General features: G+C 36.1%; 2 protein-coding genes across 2 annotated transcripts; one reads left to right on the plus strand and one right to left on the minus strand.

Annotated features, from left to right (window-relative positions):
• Nucleotides 1–296: 296 nt before the first annotated feature.
• Nucleotides 297–6,100, plus strand: LOC125873734 (BEL1-like homeodomain protein 7). The gene is made up of 5 exons (XM_049554602.1): nucleotides 297–767; nucleotides 1,742–2,699; nucleotides 4,246–4,625; nucleotides 4,767–4,827; nucleotides 5,410–6,100. The coding sequence occupies exons 2-5, from the start codon at nucleotides 1,830–1,832 to the stop codon at nucleotides 6,034–6,036; spliced, it is 1,938 nt and encodes a 645-aa protein (XP_049410559.1). The 5' UTR covers nucleotides 297–767; nucleotides 1,742–1,829; the 3' UTR covers nucleotides 6,037–6,100.
• A 298-nt stretch (nucleotides 6,101–6,398) lies between these two features.
• Nucleotides 6,399–14,367, minus strand: LOC125867358 (protein CHROMATIN REMODELING 35). The gene is made up of 7 exons (XM_049547830.1): nucleotides 14,225–14,367; nucleotides 13,785–13,868; nucleotides 11,889–12,466; nucleotides 9,895–10,086; nucleotides 9,064–9,222; nucleotides 6,754–8,519; nucleotides 6,399–6,672 (listed from the first exon to the last, which is right to left on the minus strand). The coding sequence occupies exons 2-7, from the start codon at nucleotides 13,861–13,863 to the stop codon at nucleotides 6,669–6,671; spliced, it is 2,778 nt and encodes a 925-aa protein (XP_049403787.1). The 5' UTR covers nucleotides 13,864–13,868; nucleotides 14,225–14,367; the 3' UTR covers nucleotides 6,399–6,668.
• Nucleotides 14,368–16,148: the final 1,781 nt, after the last annotated feature.

Below are 16,148 nucleotides of genomic sequence, written 5' to 3' on the forward strand. Positions count from 1 at the left end.
CTTTATCTCTCGTAAACATCTTAGGGAAGTTATGTATAGTGGATATTGCAACAAAACATACCTTCTATACATGCTTAAGATGAGAGGAACATAACAGAAACTTAGAAATAAAAATATACTAAAAGATAAGAAAAAGAAGCTAAGGCAGGTTTAATTTTAGGTCTACATACCAACTGGTAGTTAGAGATTGCACTCCTTAACCAAACATTAAATAATAATAATTGAAGAAACTAAAACTAACAAGTTAACAACAACAACAACAAAAAAGTTGAAGGATAAAAACCCCATTAAGGAAAAAAGATAGAGATTGAAAGTGAAAGTTCATAATTTTTCCTAGGAAAGGTTTTTTTTTTTTTCTTGATAAAGAACATTATTTGGAGCTTTCATGTAGATATAGAGAGAGAAAGAAAAGTGAATTTAGAGAGAGATGTGTACACGTGTGATATTTTGTATGGTTCTGTGAAACTCTCACGTGTGAAAATATAGATAAAATGATGGATAGAGAATATATGATAAGTTACAAGAGTACTACAGGAGTGATGATTTCTTGTACTACTACTTTGTATTAAAGATTTAATTTTTCTTTTCATTTTTTTTTTTGGGGTCTTTGAAGTTTCTTATTTTTTGGTCATTTTGATTTGTGTTATGCCTGAGAATTAGAAAAAAATATGATAATTTGAGTATAGGGATCAGATTTTTTGTTTTCAATTTGGTCAATTGAAGCTTTTCTGTTCCCCAGAGAAGACATAAATATTGCAGGTTTTCAGGTAAAAGATTAGTATTTATACTTAAATATTTTCTCTATTTTGACTTTGTTCACAAAACAAATGGATTCTTGTCAGTGGCAAGTAAAGAAGAAAAGAAATAGTACTACATAATAGTAGTAGTAATTTAGTAATTCCCAATTTGTTGCTTTCATGTTACTGTTGTTATTTGGAAATTTTACTAGCTCTTTGATATCTGAATTTTCAATTTTATTGGTATTAGTTTGATTCACTATCTTGTAATCCTCTCCCCACAATTATATTTTTTTATATAAAAAAAGTGACTATTATTGGGAAATGGTTGCTGCTGAATTTTATTATTGAATGGGTTCAGATTTCAGAACAGATTATGTTGTTACAGGGTTTATTTTTGTTTAATGGATTCTCAACTTTTTGGTATGGATATTTTGTTTTGTTGTCTGCTTAGGCTTGGAGTTTTGGAAGGTATAAGAATTGGGAAAGATGGGTGTTTCAATATGTTATTGGTTATTATTAATGTTTGAGTTGATTTTTAATTTCTCTAAAGGTAGGGGTAAGGTCATCGTATATCCTACCCTTCCCAGACTCCATTTGCGTTATTATGTTGTTGTTAGTTGGGTTTGAATTTTGATTTGGAAATTGCTTTAATTTTACTGAAGAGCATGTAAAAGTAAAGCATATATAAATAAACATGTGCAGCAGTTGCAACAGATTTTGATGTTTGACATTCGTCGTTGTCTTTGATCATGTTTTCGGATCATCTTCCTAGAGTTTGAAATTGGCAAATCGTGTAAAACATGGATAAGAGTTCAACCAATACAACAAACAACAACAAGATACCCAAAATATAATCACAAGTAGAGTATGGGGAGGGTAGAATATACACAGAGCTTACCCCTACCAATGTGTTAACTAATTAATTTCATGTTTCTACATAGTTTAGTGACATAGTGCTCGTCATTTTCATGTCAATGAAATCTTTAACTTTCTGTTTGCAGGAGTTTGTAATTTGATAGTCATCCTTGTATTTGAAACTCGATAGTTAATCATCTCCAAGTAAAAAGGTTATTGAGAAAAGTACCACAGATGGCGACTTATATTCCTAGTCCAAACAATCAAAGAGATGCTGATCAGACATTTCAATATTTTAGGCAATCTTTGCCTGAGTCTTATTCAGAAGCTTCAAATGCTCCAGAAAACATGATGGTATTCATGAACTATTCTTCTTCTGGGGCATATTCAGATATGTTGACGGGTACTTCCCAACAACAACACAGCTGCATCGATATCCCATCTATAGGAGCCACGTCTTCCAACACATCCCAACAAGAAATATTGTCAAATCTTGGAGGATCACAGATGGGGATTCAGGATTTTTCTTCATGGAGAGATAGCAGAAATGAGATGCTAGCTGATAATGTCTTTCAAGTTGCACAAAATGTGCAGGGTCAAGGATTATCCCTCAGTCTTGGCTCCAATATGCCATCTGGAATTGGAATTTCACATGTCCAATCTCAGAATCCTAACCAAGGTGGTGGTTTTAACATGTCCTTTGGAGATGGTGATAATTCCCAACCAAAAGAACAAAGAAATGCAGATTATTTTCCTCCGGATAATCCTGGAAGGGACTTGGATGCTATGAAAGGGTATAATTCTCCATATGGTACGTCGAGTATTGCAAGGACCATTCCCAGCTCGAAGTATTTGAAAGCAGCTCAATATTTGCTTGATGAGGTTGTTAGTGTCAGAAAGGCCATCAAGGAGCAAAATTCTAAGAAAGAGTTGACAAAGGATTCTAGAGAGTCTGATGTGGACTCAAAAAATATATCACCAGATACTCCTGCAAATGGGGGTTCAAATTCTCATGAGTCCAAAAACAACCAAAGTGAACTTTCACCTACCGAGAAGCAAGAAGTGCAGAACAAACTGACCAAACTTCTGTCAATGCTGGATGAGGTATGACCCATGGAAAATATTTTTTTGTGTATCAATTTTGGTGGTTTTCGAGGTTCTAATCCTCTTCATCACAAATTTTATTTTCTTATTTCAATTGATAATTGCGTAAAAGGAGTCAAAGTAGTGGCTGCAGTAGGTTAAGAACTTCTTCGATGGTCCACATTCATCTTTCCGTTGACTAACTTGTCTGAGAGGACCTTTAACTGTGATGAAATAGATATACTATTATCTGACACAGGAAATTACCATGAATAAAGCATATTATCTGATGGAACTTCGACGAGTAACTTCGACTTCCATACAGCATTTAGAAAGCTGTTCTTACATATATTTTCATGAATTTGAAAATACAATAACTTAGTTTTCTTCATAGGGATACTAATAGAGTGTTAACTGTTATAACTTATAACAGTATCATTACTATATTTCCAATGGGTGGCTTCTCTAAAATGGTAAAGTTAATGATTATAAGGCATGACTAACTGCAGTATAATATAAGATGTACTCTTGGGTCCTCAGATTTACCTGGAGATGTTGGCAATGATGGTTGAAGAAATCTGCACCAAGGAATTGTTAATTCAAAAACAGCTACAGTTATTTATTTTCCTTTCCCCCCTCCCTTTCTTTTCTCCCTGCTGCTAGAATGACACTAAAAGTGTAGCTTGGTAGCTAATCTCAGTGGCATAAATTTGTGGAAAGGCCTGCAAAATGTTCAGTTTCTTGAGCACATGATGGAAACATGGGTGATACCATGGTGTTGTATCTATCTTGGGAAAATAGTCAATTCCTAGTGTAGGATAATGGTTATTTATGTTAAGTTACAATAACATACAATGTAATCCCACAAGCGGGGTCTGGTAAGGGTAGTGTGTACGCGCAGACCTTGCCTCTACCTTAGGAGGTAGAGAGGTTATTTGTGTTCAGTTAATGAAGGGAATTTCTAGTATATTAGCATCCTTCTTTTTACTTGTCCACTTCTGTCAGAGTTTCTAGTTAAGTTTATGAATGCACTGATGGTACTGAGATTTCACAATTAGGCTGCAGTTTATACCTTTGTAGCAGGTATTATTCCTGAATGTATATTCTTCCTTCAATTGCTCTAGTACGTGTCTAGATTTGTAATTTAGGGGCAAACGTCAAGAATAAAAGAGAGTTCTGAGATTTGCATATTGAAGACATGACCTTAGATAGGAAAATTTAGAGGTCGGGTAAGGATAGAAGGGTATAGGTAGCCAAGCGTTGTAGTATTAGGTAGTATAGGCGTAGTATGCTTTTCTCCTAATTTTCGCTATTACCTGTTGTTTTATTTGTTCGGTTTATCTTGCTATTTTGCTGTCAATTTTTTCTTTTTATCATGATATTGCATTTATATTTTGAGCCAAGGGTCCATCAAAAACAAACCTCTCTACCCCACAAAGGTAGGGATAAGGTCTGTGTACATCCTACTCTCCCCAGATCCCACTTGTGGGATTACACTGGTATGTTATTGTTGTTGCCATCTGTAATTTGCATAAAGTGGAAGTTGAAGTATGGTGTATTGTCACAGATTGATAGAAGGTACAGACAATATTATCATCAGATGCAAATAGTGGTTTCATCATTTGATGTGGTAGCTGGAGAAGGAGCAGCTAAACCATACACAGCTCTTGCACTCCAGACAATTTCCCGACACTTCCGTTGCTTGCGTGATGCAATCTGCGATCAGATTCGAGCATCACGAAGAAGTCTTGGAGAGCAAGATGCTTCAGAAAACAGCAAAGCGATTGGAATATCACGCCTGCGTTTTGTGGATCAGCATATTAGACAGCAGAGAGCCCTGCAGCAGCTTGGTATGATGCAACAACATGCCTGGAGGCCTCAGAGGGGATTGCCTGAAAGCTCTGTTTCAGTTTTGCGTGCTTGGCTCTTTGAGCACTTTCTTCATCCGTAAGTTGATAATTTAGACAGCATCTAGCACACGTTATTAAGCTTTTTCTTGAATTTGTATTGTTAGGAGACTTCAGTCATCCAATTTATCCCCTTAAAAGAACTTTGGCCGTCTAATTTGTAATTGTTTCTCTTTTCCAGCTACCCGAAAGATTCTGACAAAATTATGCTAGCAAGGCAAACTGGCTTAACGAGAAGTCAGGTATAAGGTCTTTCTGACATATTTTCTTCAGCATGTGTATTTTTGTATCTGGAACATTTTCCATTAGTCTTACTTTAGTGAGTACATTTATCCTATTTTGAACCTACAGAACTCAGGCACATGGATTATTCCATACATCGGATTAACTTAAAGGATGGTCTGGAAACTGGAGCCAAATTTTTTGTTCATGCAAAGAGTGTATACACATGTTGAAACTTCACTTTTCTTACCATGAGCACCGTAAAATGCTGAGTTTGTATAAAATCTTTAGATGTTCATTCGTTTCTTAAGAATGATTGGTTTTAACAGACGGGAAATTTACTGAAGATGAGTTCTAAAATTTTAAGTCAACTGAATCATGTGGCAGAGGGCTCCTTCCTGCATCAGTACAGTAACACAAAGTTCTTAAATTTGACTTTTGTGCACTGAACAAAGTCAATAGTTTCTTAAAGAAAAGTTCATTTGGTTCAAAAATAGCAGGCATTTGCCAATCACAAAAATCATATGCATTTGGTTCATTTGTGTTAATGGACATTTGGTCGTGGGTCAATATTTCATTGATGAATGGGTGTCATGTTTCAGGTATCAAATTGGTTCATAAATGCACGGGTGCGTCTTTGGAAACCCATGGTTGAGGAAATGTACAAAGAAGAGGCTGGTGATGCTAAAATAGACTCAAATTCTTCATCGGATGTTACCCCCAGACTTGCAACAAAAGACTCAAAAGTTGAAGAAAGAGGAGAATTGCACCAGAATGCAGCTTCAGAATTTGAGCAGTACAATAGTGGCCAAATCCTGGAGTCAAAATCTAACCATGAAGCTGATGTAGAAATGGAGGGAGCAAGTAATGCAGAAACTCAAAGTCAATCTGGAATGGAAAATCAAACAGGCGAACCCCTGCCTGCTATGGATAATTGCACCCTTTTTCAGGACGCATTTGTTCAAAGCAACGATAGATTCTCAGAATTTGGTAGTTTTGGAAGTGGAAATGTACTACCCAATGGAGTTTCACTTACATTGGGGCTGCAGCAAGGTGAAGGAAGCAACCTACCTATGTCCATCGAGTCTCACGTTAGTTATGTACCATTAAGGGCAGATGACATGTATAGTACAGCACCTACTACTATGGTCCCTGAAACAGCAGAATTCAACTGCTTAGATTCTGGGAATAGGCAGCAACCATTTTGGCTCCTACCATCTGCTACATGATTTTATGTATGTGTTGTAGAATTAAACTGCAAGTTTTGAGTACATCAACATTCATCTTCCATTGGATGCTTAGTTTGAAGCCTACAGTAACAGTCTCATTGATCACTGTTGTAATATATCAAATTATTGGTTGGGTATAAGTTGTTAAAATCTGTAGTCTGTAAAAGTTGTGTTTCCACTGTTTACCAAGAGGGTTAGGATAAGACTTCATGGTGATAGATCTCTCTCTATTGATCAAGCTTAATAAACCACATGATTCAAACCAGCCCTTTCGAGGCGCAAAAATAATGAGAGAGGGGAGCAATAGCAAAGGAACCTTGGTGAAAGGTCTACTAATTTCATTTCAGATTTCTATCTCTAGCATATTTTAGAGAATAATGCTAAAGAGGAGGCGCAATGAAGAGATTTAAACAAAGCAAGAAGTTTTAGAAATGGAAAAATATTTACAATCAGTTTGAACTTCGACATAATTTGAACAAAACTAATTGTCAGATAGTTAGCATGCAGTCTGCAACTAATAACACAACATTTCCTGTCAGATCTCTAAAGCTTTCAATGGCATAATGGATCCACCATTTGTTAGACGACCACATCTGCACTTGAGGAGCTGTTTGATACTTTTCAATCACTATCTACCTGAAAATGAAGAAAGAAATCAGAAATAAACGTCAAAATAACATAGTAAGTTTTCATTAGGAGGAAGTAGCTCTCACTGACCTTTTGTACAGAGCCACCAAATCTTCATTAAGACGTGATGATTCCAAGAACAAATCTTCACAGTTGTTGATATCGACAGTCTCCATCTCAAAATCGGGCTGAGCATAATTCTCACTCCACTCGAACCATAACTTTGCAATAGACTCCTTTTTAAAACAAGTTGCATGATCTTCCTCCTCAGGTGACTCCGAGGCCACCAATCTGTAAGTGTATACTTTCCTCTCCTGCCCTGGTCGGAATGCACGTCCTATTGCTTGACGGGTTACTGATGGGTTGAGATGCACATCCAATATGATAATTCGCGATGCACCAACAAGTGATATTCCTTCACCACATGCCTTAATTGAACCAAAGAAAACACGAGCATCCGGTGAAGTGTTAAATCGCTCCATTGAGGACTCCCTGACGTCCCCGTCTGTATCACCGGTGATCATAAATAATTCCTTCCCCAAACTGTAACCCTTAGTCTTAACAGTCAACCTCTCCAAGAATTTCAAAGGCAGGAGGTATTGGCTAAACACTAGCATTTTTTCACCTTTTGTTTCACACAGCTGCAGCAGATTCAGGTAGAATTTTGCCTTCACTCCTTCCCTCAATTCCAAATTCTCTAATAGAGTATCAATCTTCTCTTCATCAACTCTATCTTTAACAGAACAGTTTCTTGAAAGGCTCTTCAATTGTGGGTGCACATACAGTGCACTTCCTTCAGAGCTGATTTTGAACTTCCTTCCCAGTTTTTTCAGCTCTGTAACTTCACTTTTCTGCTTAGGATGGAGCTTTAGAAGGACAGTGTAATCCACCAATCCTGGAAGTTCTTCGAGGAAATCTCCCTTGTAATAATGAAGCACTTTTTCGGTCATTTTCCGCAGACCTAGTATAACAGCACTCTTCCTTGAGAAATTGTCATCCTTTAATAGTGTATGCTCCACCAGCTCATAAAAATCATTGTCATTACTTTTCTTCAGGAGGTTCCTTCTATTTGAGCTTGCCACTTTGCTTAGGATTGTCCTTTTAATGCTTCTGGATGTTTCCAGCTTGAGAAATTTTGGACGCACAAGGTTCAGAATGTTAAAGACCTCTTTAACATGATTTTGGTATAATGTGCCAGAAAGCACCACCTTCAGGCGTGTCTGGACCTTCTCAAGTGAAGTCAAAACATCAGTGTCTTGGTTGCGCGGAGTGTGCCCTTCATCAAGAATGAGAATTGACGGGCACTTCAGCAGAATCTCCTGACAAGCAGCTGCAGTCGCACTACCAACATTGTCACACACAATTGTTGAGAACTGCTTATAGCCTAGAAACAGAACACTTCTTTCCTGTGACCATTGCTTCAGAACTTCCAATTGTTGAGATCTATTATCCGCTTTTACTGAGTAGAAGTCATAGAGGGGAATTTCATCCACCTGCCACCTCAAGAACTCTTTCTTCCATGTACCTAAGATTCCTCTAGGTAACACAACCAAAGGCCTAGCTCTATCATTATTAGCCATGAAGCTTTGTAGGAAGCTGATTATCATGAAAGTCTTGCCAGATCCAGGGGCGTGAGCCATGATACAGCCTCCTTTATCTCTCAACAAGTTGCTAACAAGAAAATTAAATCCCTCAACTTGGTGAGATTTCATTTGTTTCCTATGTCTTGGATGAACACAAATTTCAGTCATATCAATGCCATCAGATGGAATGATGCCATCAGGGAGGAGTTCAGTAGGCCCTATATCCTTTACCGACCGACCTTCGTAGTGATATGTTCTTGTACTCCTGGCAGCCTGTTAAAAAAATCAAAATTATGCCCTTGAAAAAAATTCCAGATACTTGGACTAAAAGACATCTAATTAAGTCAATGATTTGTACTAAACCTGCCCAAAATGTTACCTCAAGAGTTGTTAAGGCAGGGTCACAACAATGAGCTAATCAAAGCTTTTGATAACTTAACCACCTCCCAGAAAACTCTTGTTCAACACCCATATCACTTGTGAAAGAAGCCATACAATTTCTACTTTAGTAACAAAATCATCATTCATTTCCTTCTGATGTTGTAGTTTTCTAAAAATATAAAAAGTTCCATTTTCTAGTGAATGAAATACCAAAAAATGTGCACTCCTTGGACAATCAAAGACGACAACAAACTAGGTGACACCAAATGACAGATGTTACACACCATAATATCAGTCAAAAGCAGTTCAGATGATTTAGCAACCAAACAGTTAACACAGAATAATCATGATCAATGCACTAATTTTTTTCCATGCTTCTAAAAGGCGTAAAGAACAAGATCCAGAGCAAAAGATGATCTAGGATTGAAAGCCAGACCTTCGAATACTGAAATTCTATGATGGTTTCAATACTTCTCTTAATGACTCCACATATACGACACACGTAACCAATATCATCTTTCAAGATGAAGGAATGATCACACTCGTCCTCCTCTTCAACTGTATGCTCATCTGGTGAAGGTTCAGCAGCAACATCCTATTTTACATGCAACAGAGTTCAAATATTAATATCAATATAAATATCTGATTGGCAGGAAAGAATCAATTTAGATAAACAGAAAGGTAAACGGTTGACTCTAAACATTAGAAGAAATACTCTCTTTAAATTGCAACAGCAAGTGTGTTTTGATGTGATAAAATGTACAAACAACTCCACGTGTGGTTTAAAAAATCAACTGTAGGGTGATTTGGTAAATAGATAAATGCTGATACAGCAAATGTTTCTTAAAGATGCTACCAGAAAGGCACTGCAAGCAATATATTCTAATATGATTTCAGAAGTGCATACAGATTACAGTCCTAAACATCAAGGATGCATTTGAAAGTTGGAGCAACTGGAATGTTGATAGCCTTTTCTGATGAAGTGATGTGCCTATAAAAATTGCATGCTCAGGCTTAAAATCTTAGCAGGGAAAATAATGGTACATAATAAACAATGGAAACACCCAAAAGAAGCTGATAAACTAGAATTATCTGCACAAAGAATTATCAAGTCTGTCCTAAATTGCTAGAAATTATCCAGAACACACTTTAATCTCACATATATAGTGGCAAGAATCTAGCAACGAAGAGAATTTTTCATGGCTATATTGGTTAAAATTATCAAAGTTTTGATTGTGGAGCGGAATACGATATCAAATAAATGTACCTTTGAGAATTCAAGAGCAAATGACATCTCATTCCATATGTCTGTCAAACCTTCATCAGGCTGTTCGGCACCGTCATCAATCTCGTCATCATCTTCTACACCGACATAAACACCTTTATCTTTCATTAATTCAGCTTCGCCAGCAAGGCTTACAGCTTCTACCGAAATCTGTCTTTCACCATAATCCCTGCCCTGCATTATTCAGAAAGTTTTGCAAAGCATAAGAAATATGACTGGATAAAAATGACACAAGGACCTCAGATCAATCATAAACAACAATATATAAAGCAAGATGGTGTTGCATTCTTTTTTGATTGGCCCTCAAGAATCTGTAATATCACTATTGAGAGGAAGGAGAAGTGGGTTTGGAGGAGAAAAGAGCAGTATTGACTGAACATGTTAAAGTGTCCTAGACTCCTTCTAAAAGGGAGAAGGATCTCAAGTTAAAGCAGATTCTCCGCGTATTCTGCAGTTCTAGGAGCGAAGAAGCGAAAGGGGAAGAGTTAACAACCAATTGCTTTGTGGTGATAACCCTTTGAAGTTCAACTTCCACCCGCTCTTTGCTATCTTAGGAATAATGGAGGCATTGGGTGCAGGGGGGAGAAGAGCACTAAGGATCACTTGTGTTGTGGGAATAGAAAAAATACATAAATCACGCCCTAAAATTGTGCGGAGAAGTCATCAGATAGTTAGGAGGAATAAAGGAAAATTTTCAGCCCGATCTTTTTACTAGATGTTATTGAAACAAGATGAGCCTAGACGCAGAAATTGGCCTTGGAATCTAATTTGGAAAAAGCTAGCTCCACCTTAAGTGACTTGTTTAGAGTGGGTTGCAGCTTAGACTCTTGTATAACACAAGATCATCTACAAAGAAGACAGCTTAACGTATGTAACGGATGTGCTATGTGTGAACAGGCTGTTGAATCAGTTAGTCACACCTTCATTCACTGCAATTTGACCTGGCATGTATGGAATATGTTCTTTAATCTTTATGGAATGCAGTGGGTGATGCCTAGGAATGTGGAGCAACTGCTTTATAGCTGAAATGGACAGAAGACTGAGAAACTAAAAAGAAATTTAGACGAGTATAGAATAATATTCTGTTGTGTGTATTGTGGGCTATATGGGTAGAATGGAATAGGAGGATGTTTGAAGGGTTAATGATTGTGATTGCATTTCTCATGTTACATAAAAATGTACCCAGAATTTATATTGCTAGAGTATAAGGAAAGATGAACTGATATATGTGATATCCTCGAACTTATGGACCCCTTGAAGGCTTAGAAGGAGCACGCCATTTGCACCAACATCTTTTGTAAAACTCCGGTAACTCCTTGGTACTGTTTATTAGATAATATTTTACCTTTCATTAAAAAACAAGTCTGCTACTAGGAGTACAGGCCAAGAGTGATAGTTCTTAAGAAATAATTTCCTGAGCTCAAGATCACAGAGAACAGGGAAAAACTCAGTATTCATCACCAAGAAATCATAATGATCTGGTGTTCATCAGACTAGTATAGCAGTAATTAGCAAATGACCTTTCACAGCTCTGCACCTTTACCCTCAGTTGACCTCCATAATGTAGGACTAAAACTCAATACCAAATGTAATTAGCAACTGAATTTATTGGGATAGGAAACATCAACACACAATTCAAGACAGCTTAACTTTAATATGCTCTCTCAGACGGTCAAGAGTGTCTAACAAAGTTCCCAACAATCCTATATTAAACACACCTCACAGATTTTCCAGACATATTTTGATTCTTATTGGATCAAATGCAGGACGTAAGATGATCGATTTGTCAATCAATACATTAGAGAGAGTCTATTTCTCAATCATCCACTAGATAATCTAAACACTATAATATTTATGCACACATATAGGTATTTTCAAACTTCCTATTCCTTTTTTAGCCTAGAGATGCCACATATTTATATTAAATCGTGAGATTAACTCAAACAGGTAAGATTTAACATTCTCGAATGACTTACCATAAAATCCTTAATTTGGAAATCAATAGCAGCATTCTTCAAGGGCATCCCCTGGAATGGAGAAATGGGGTTTATCTGAGAGTGTATTCCCTGGGATAGAGAAATAGTTTCCTTCTGAGTGTCTTCATCATCTGAATCAATAATAACCAGAAGCTCAGCTGAAGGTAAACATGCAGATATTATTGGCCCCGAAGCAATGTTGTTAGTTTCCTGTCCATCCTCCAAGTCAATCACAGCGGGGGAAGGCTGATTTCCCTTGAAAGCCCATTCACAGTTCCTTTCCCATTCCAAGACTTTGTTGGGAAGTGAATGGTCACTTGCATAACAAGAGTTCACTAACTTCATTCGCCGCACAATAAGGTCCTCAATATCTCTGGTGACACTTCCAAATTTGCCGGAATCTAACACTTTGAGCAAGTCAGGAACTGCAAAAGTTTCGGAGCGGTTGGCAACTCTTGAAGACCCCTTTTCTTTTCCATGTTCGCATTCTTCCCGCCAACTAGTGGCAGCAGCAGTAGGGCTACTCTGGTTTTTACTTTCATCAAATTTCATCTTTTTTATCCCCGTGGAAAACAAATCTGTTCCACGTATAAAAGTTTAATCACAAGGCATGAGAGTAGAAGACAGGATGACAATTGAATATATGACAAGGTGAGGGTAAGGATTGCGTACATCCTACCCTCCCCATACCCCACTTGTGGGATTACACGGACTTTGTTGTTGTTGTTGATATGCATGAATAAACAGAATTCAAATGCATGACTCGCTACAATTTTTTCACGCAAATGGGACTAACTATTCTACTCTTTGCATTGTACTATATTCCTTTTAGCATCGTGCCAATATGAAGTCCACCTCTTTAAAAGGATGATTTCAATGTTCTTTGTAACTAATAAAAGTTAAGTGGAATGCACAGTAACATTTCTTACTCTTTCATTTCGATTTAAAGATCCACCACTTATAGCTCATGCAAAAATAAATATCCACTTTGTAAAGAGAACTTAAAACATTGCAGGATATCCACTTTATCTTCTCCATACAACTACTTCTCTCATTTGCTCAACAAATACAAATGATTCAAATGTTCAAACTCCTCACTCAATCTCTAGGCAAAGTCAAATTTAAAATATGCAATCTGAACAAATGAAGAATATAACTTAACCTCCATTATGCTCCCAAAAGACAAGTCAGTATTTGGTGCACAAAATCTATGTTGCTTGTACTCTTTAAAAATGTCACTGGGTGTGCGTTGTATCCTCCAAAAATGTGTCACTCCCTTTAGAAGTAGTGCATTTTTGGAGGATCCAAGACAAGTGTGTTAGCATTTTTGCAGAGTTCGAGCAACATAGCACAAACCCATAACAAATACTCCAATTCGAACAATTCTTCTTTTCTAGTTCTTTCCTACTAAACATGTCATGTCAAAATTAAGTTATAAAATGGGATGGAAGGAGTATTACTTGATTTCTCCACTAAACTCAACGTAAAAATTAAGTCAAATTATTTACTCTTAATGCAGTCTCTATCTTCACTGGGTATGATGATGTTGATGTTGTTGTAATGGAGTCTCTATCTATGTAAGATACCCATAGATCTTGCCTTTGGTCCAGCTAAATGAGAGGGTTGTGGTGAGTTGATGACCAGTGTAAAAATGGCTAAATTAAAATGAATAATCAATTGAATATAGACCTAAATAGGGACCATTCATATGGTCCACCCAACTAATATGGGGCTGATACATGATTGATTGACTGATTGATTTTAACTTTTAACAAAGGTGCGAGACAAACTAGGTCTTGTTTAATGCCACAGAGTGAGTACATAGAAAGACCCTCTTACACATTTGTGTATGATTGATAGTATGGGTAACCGGAGGGGGAAAATAGGGGAATCTACCTCTGGGGCTGTACGGCTGAGACCTTTTCGCCATTGAGTTAGCAAAATTGTTCCGCCATCCTTCAGTTGCTAAGTCCATTTTCACTTTAATTCGACAAAAAAGACAAAATATCAACACAATGTCGCTAATAATTTGTAACTGAAAACACACATGCATGACAAAATGTCAACACAGGACATCCCCATCTGTACCAATGGATGCATGATCAAAACCCCATCACAACCCATCATTCAAATTTACTTTTATTAAAAGAAAAAACACTCACTATTTGTAAAACGCAGCGATGAATAAACTTTGAAGCGAAAATGAAATTTTGGAGAAAAATAGTTAGTAATTTGAGCAGAAAAAAAAAGGGGGTTTTACAGAAAGAGAATCTGGTTCGGATAGGAGTTAGGTAGCGGATGAAGCTTCAATTTGAAGAAATCAATTTTGAACAAACCTGAGGAGTAACTGGTAGAGTAGACTGATGAAGAAAAATAGCTGAGATTTGCAGGTGACAGAAGGCGTTGGCACTTGGCTGAAAATGGTGCCGTCTACTATTCTCTCACTCCCAGGCCCCAGCTTTCCTTTTCTTCTTTTTATTTTGTTCCTTTCTCCGTACAACACCTCTTTAAATAGGTAGAAGAATGGTAAACATAAATCACCGAAAATTAAATTAATTAAACTGAACATAATTTAGGAATTAACTTTTGATTAATGTATTGGATTGATTAGTAAGAATTTTGATGGAATGACAAATACTTCTTCAACTTTAATCAAGAGGTTTCGGGTTCAAGTCTCCTTAAATATAGAGTTTCATTTGTTCGAGAGCACTTTATCAATGTTCACTTCTAATGAATTGTTTATCATATGTATTGCTAACATTAACGAGTGATTTCAGATGTCATAAAAGTGAAGATCGAATATTTTTATTTGATTTTTGTTATTAAACATTAGATAAAAGATGAACATATATATTTTTCTTTAATATGTAATTATTAAATTATTTTAATTATCAAATTATCGAAATCAAGTATCGAACACCCCACTCCTATTTGATTTTAATAAGCTGAATTTGTTTTATATTAAAAATAAATCAAAACAAAAAAAAGTGGACAGAGGGAGTATAATACATTACTCAATTTCATAACGTTAACACCTCAAAAAATTGTCATTTGTTTCACACTTAACTGTGTATTTATATCCTTCGGGGTGACTCAATGGTTTAAGTTTGGAACTTTCATGTTGGAGGTCTCAAGTTTTAAAACCTTTACCTAATACGAATTATCTTTTATGTGTAGTTTGCGAGGTATTATAAATGCACGAATATTAAACAATCAATTTACACATATATTTTCATAGGCACGGAGTTAAATGATCAATTTACACATATATTGCATAGACACAAAGTTAAACGATCAATTTTTACATACATACAATATTGCATTCTCGTCTCTAACTATTCGTTTGTGTATATTCTTTGCGAAAATAGTCTGAAATATATTTGAACTTTAACCGAAATTATTGTAACGATACCAAACTTTGGAAAGGGCATGTTACCCCCCTGCACTATTTAATAGTGTATTTTAAAGGTAAATATATGCCCACGTGGACATCATAAATATTGCATAATTATAAATAGTAATGTGTCCACATGGGCATATATATACCTTTAAAATATACTATTAAATATTGCAGGGGTAAAAGGTCCTCCATAAAGTTTGGTATCGTAACAGCAAATTCGGCCAAAGTTGGAGTATTTTTCAGACCTTTTTCCCAAATTCTTTTAGATACTTTGTGTTATTGATTTTTTTTGGGAAAAAAGTTTGAAATATATTTGAACTTTGACCGAAACTGTTGTAACAATATCGAACTTTGGAAAGGACCCTTTACCCCCTGCACTATTTAATAGTGTATTTTAAATGTATATATGTCCACGTGGACATCATAAATATAGCATCATTATAAATAGTAATGTGCCCACGTGGACACATATATACCTTTAAAATACACTATTAAATAGTGCAGGGGTAAAATGTCCTCCATAAAGTTTGGTATCGTAACAACAATTTCGGTTAAAGTTAAAATATTTTTCAGACCATTTTCCCATATTTTAAAAAAAAAAACTAACCAAATTAGTCTTAGGAACTAAACTAATATATTTTAATTAATTAAAAGTAAAATATTTTGAGCCAAATTAAATCATACCAAAAACACTAAAAATGTGTATAACAGTTGATTTGATTTTATATATGATTAAATTGGTTAAGTTTGCTTTTGATATCAACTGAAAATCGATCCGAAAAAACATGAATATCCCTGTTCTCCAACTCTCTCTATTCTTTTCTATTCCAATTAATGGTAAAAAATACACCTATGTTAAT

This window comes from Solanum stenotomum, chromosome 1 (genome assembly GCF_019186545.1).
Source record: "Solanum stenotomum isolate F172 chromosome 1, ASM1918654v1, whole genome shotgun sequence".
NCBI classification, from domain to species: domain Eukaryota; kingdom Viridiplantae; phylum Streptophyta; class Magnoliopsida; order Solanales; family Solanaceae; genus Solanum; species Solanum stenotomum.

Coding starts and splice junctions, on each gene's coding strand:
- LOC125873734 (XM_049554602.1), top strand. CDS start 1,830: ATGGCGACTTATATTCCTAGTCCAAACAATCAAAGAGATGCTGATCAG. Junction 4,626..4,766: donor TTTGAGCACTTTCTTCATCC/GTAAGTTGATAA, acceptor TCTCTTTTCCAG/CTACCCGAAAGATTCTGACA. Junction 4,828..5,409: donor CTGGCTTAACGAGAAGTCAG/GTATAAGGTCTT, acceptor GTCATGTTTCAG/GTATCAAATTGGTTCATAAA.
- LOC125867358 (XM_049547830.1), bottom strand. CDS start 13,863: ATGGACTTAGCAACTGAAGGATGGCGGAACAATTTTGCTAACTCAATG. Junction 12,467..13,784: donor TCAGCCGTACAGCCCCAGAG/GTAGATTCCCCT, acceptor TACGTGGAACAG/ATTTGTTTTCCACGGGGATA. Junction 9,223..9,894: donor TTGCTCTTGAATTCTCAAAG/GTACATTTATTT, acceptor CATGTAAAATAG/GATGTTGCTGCTGAACCTTC.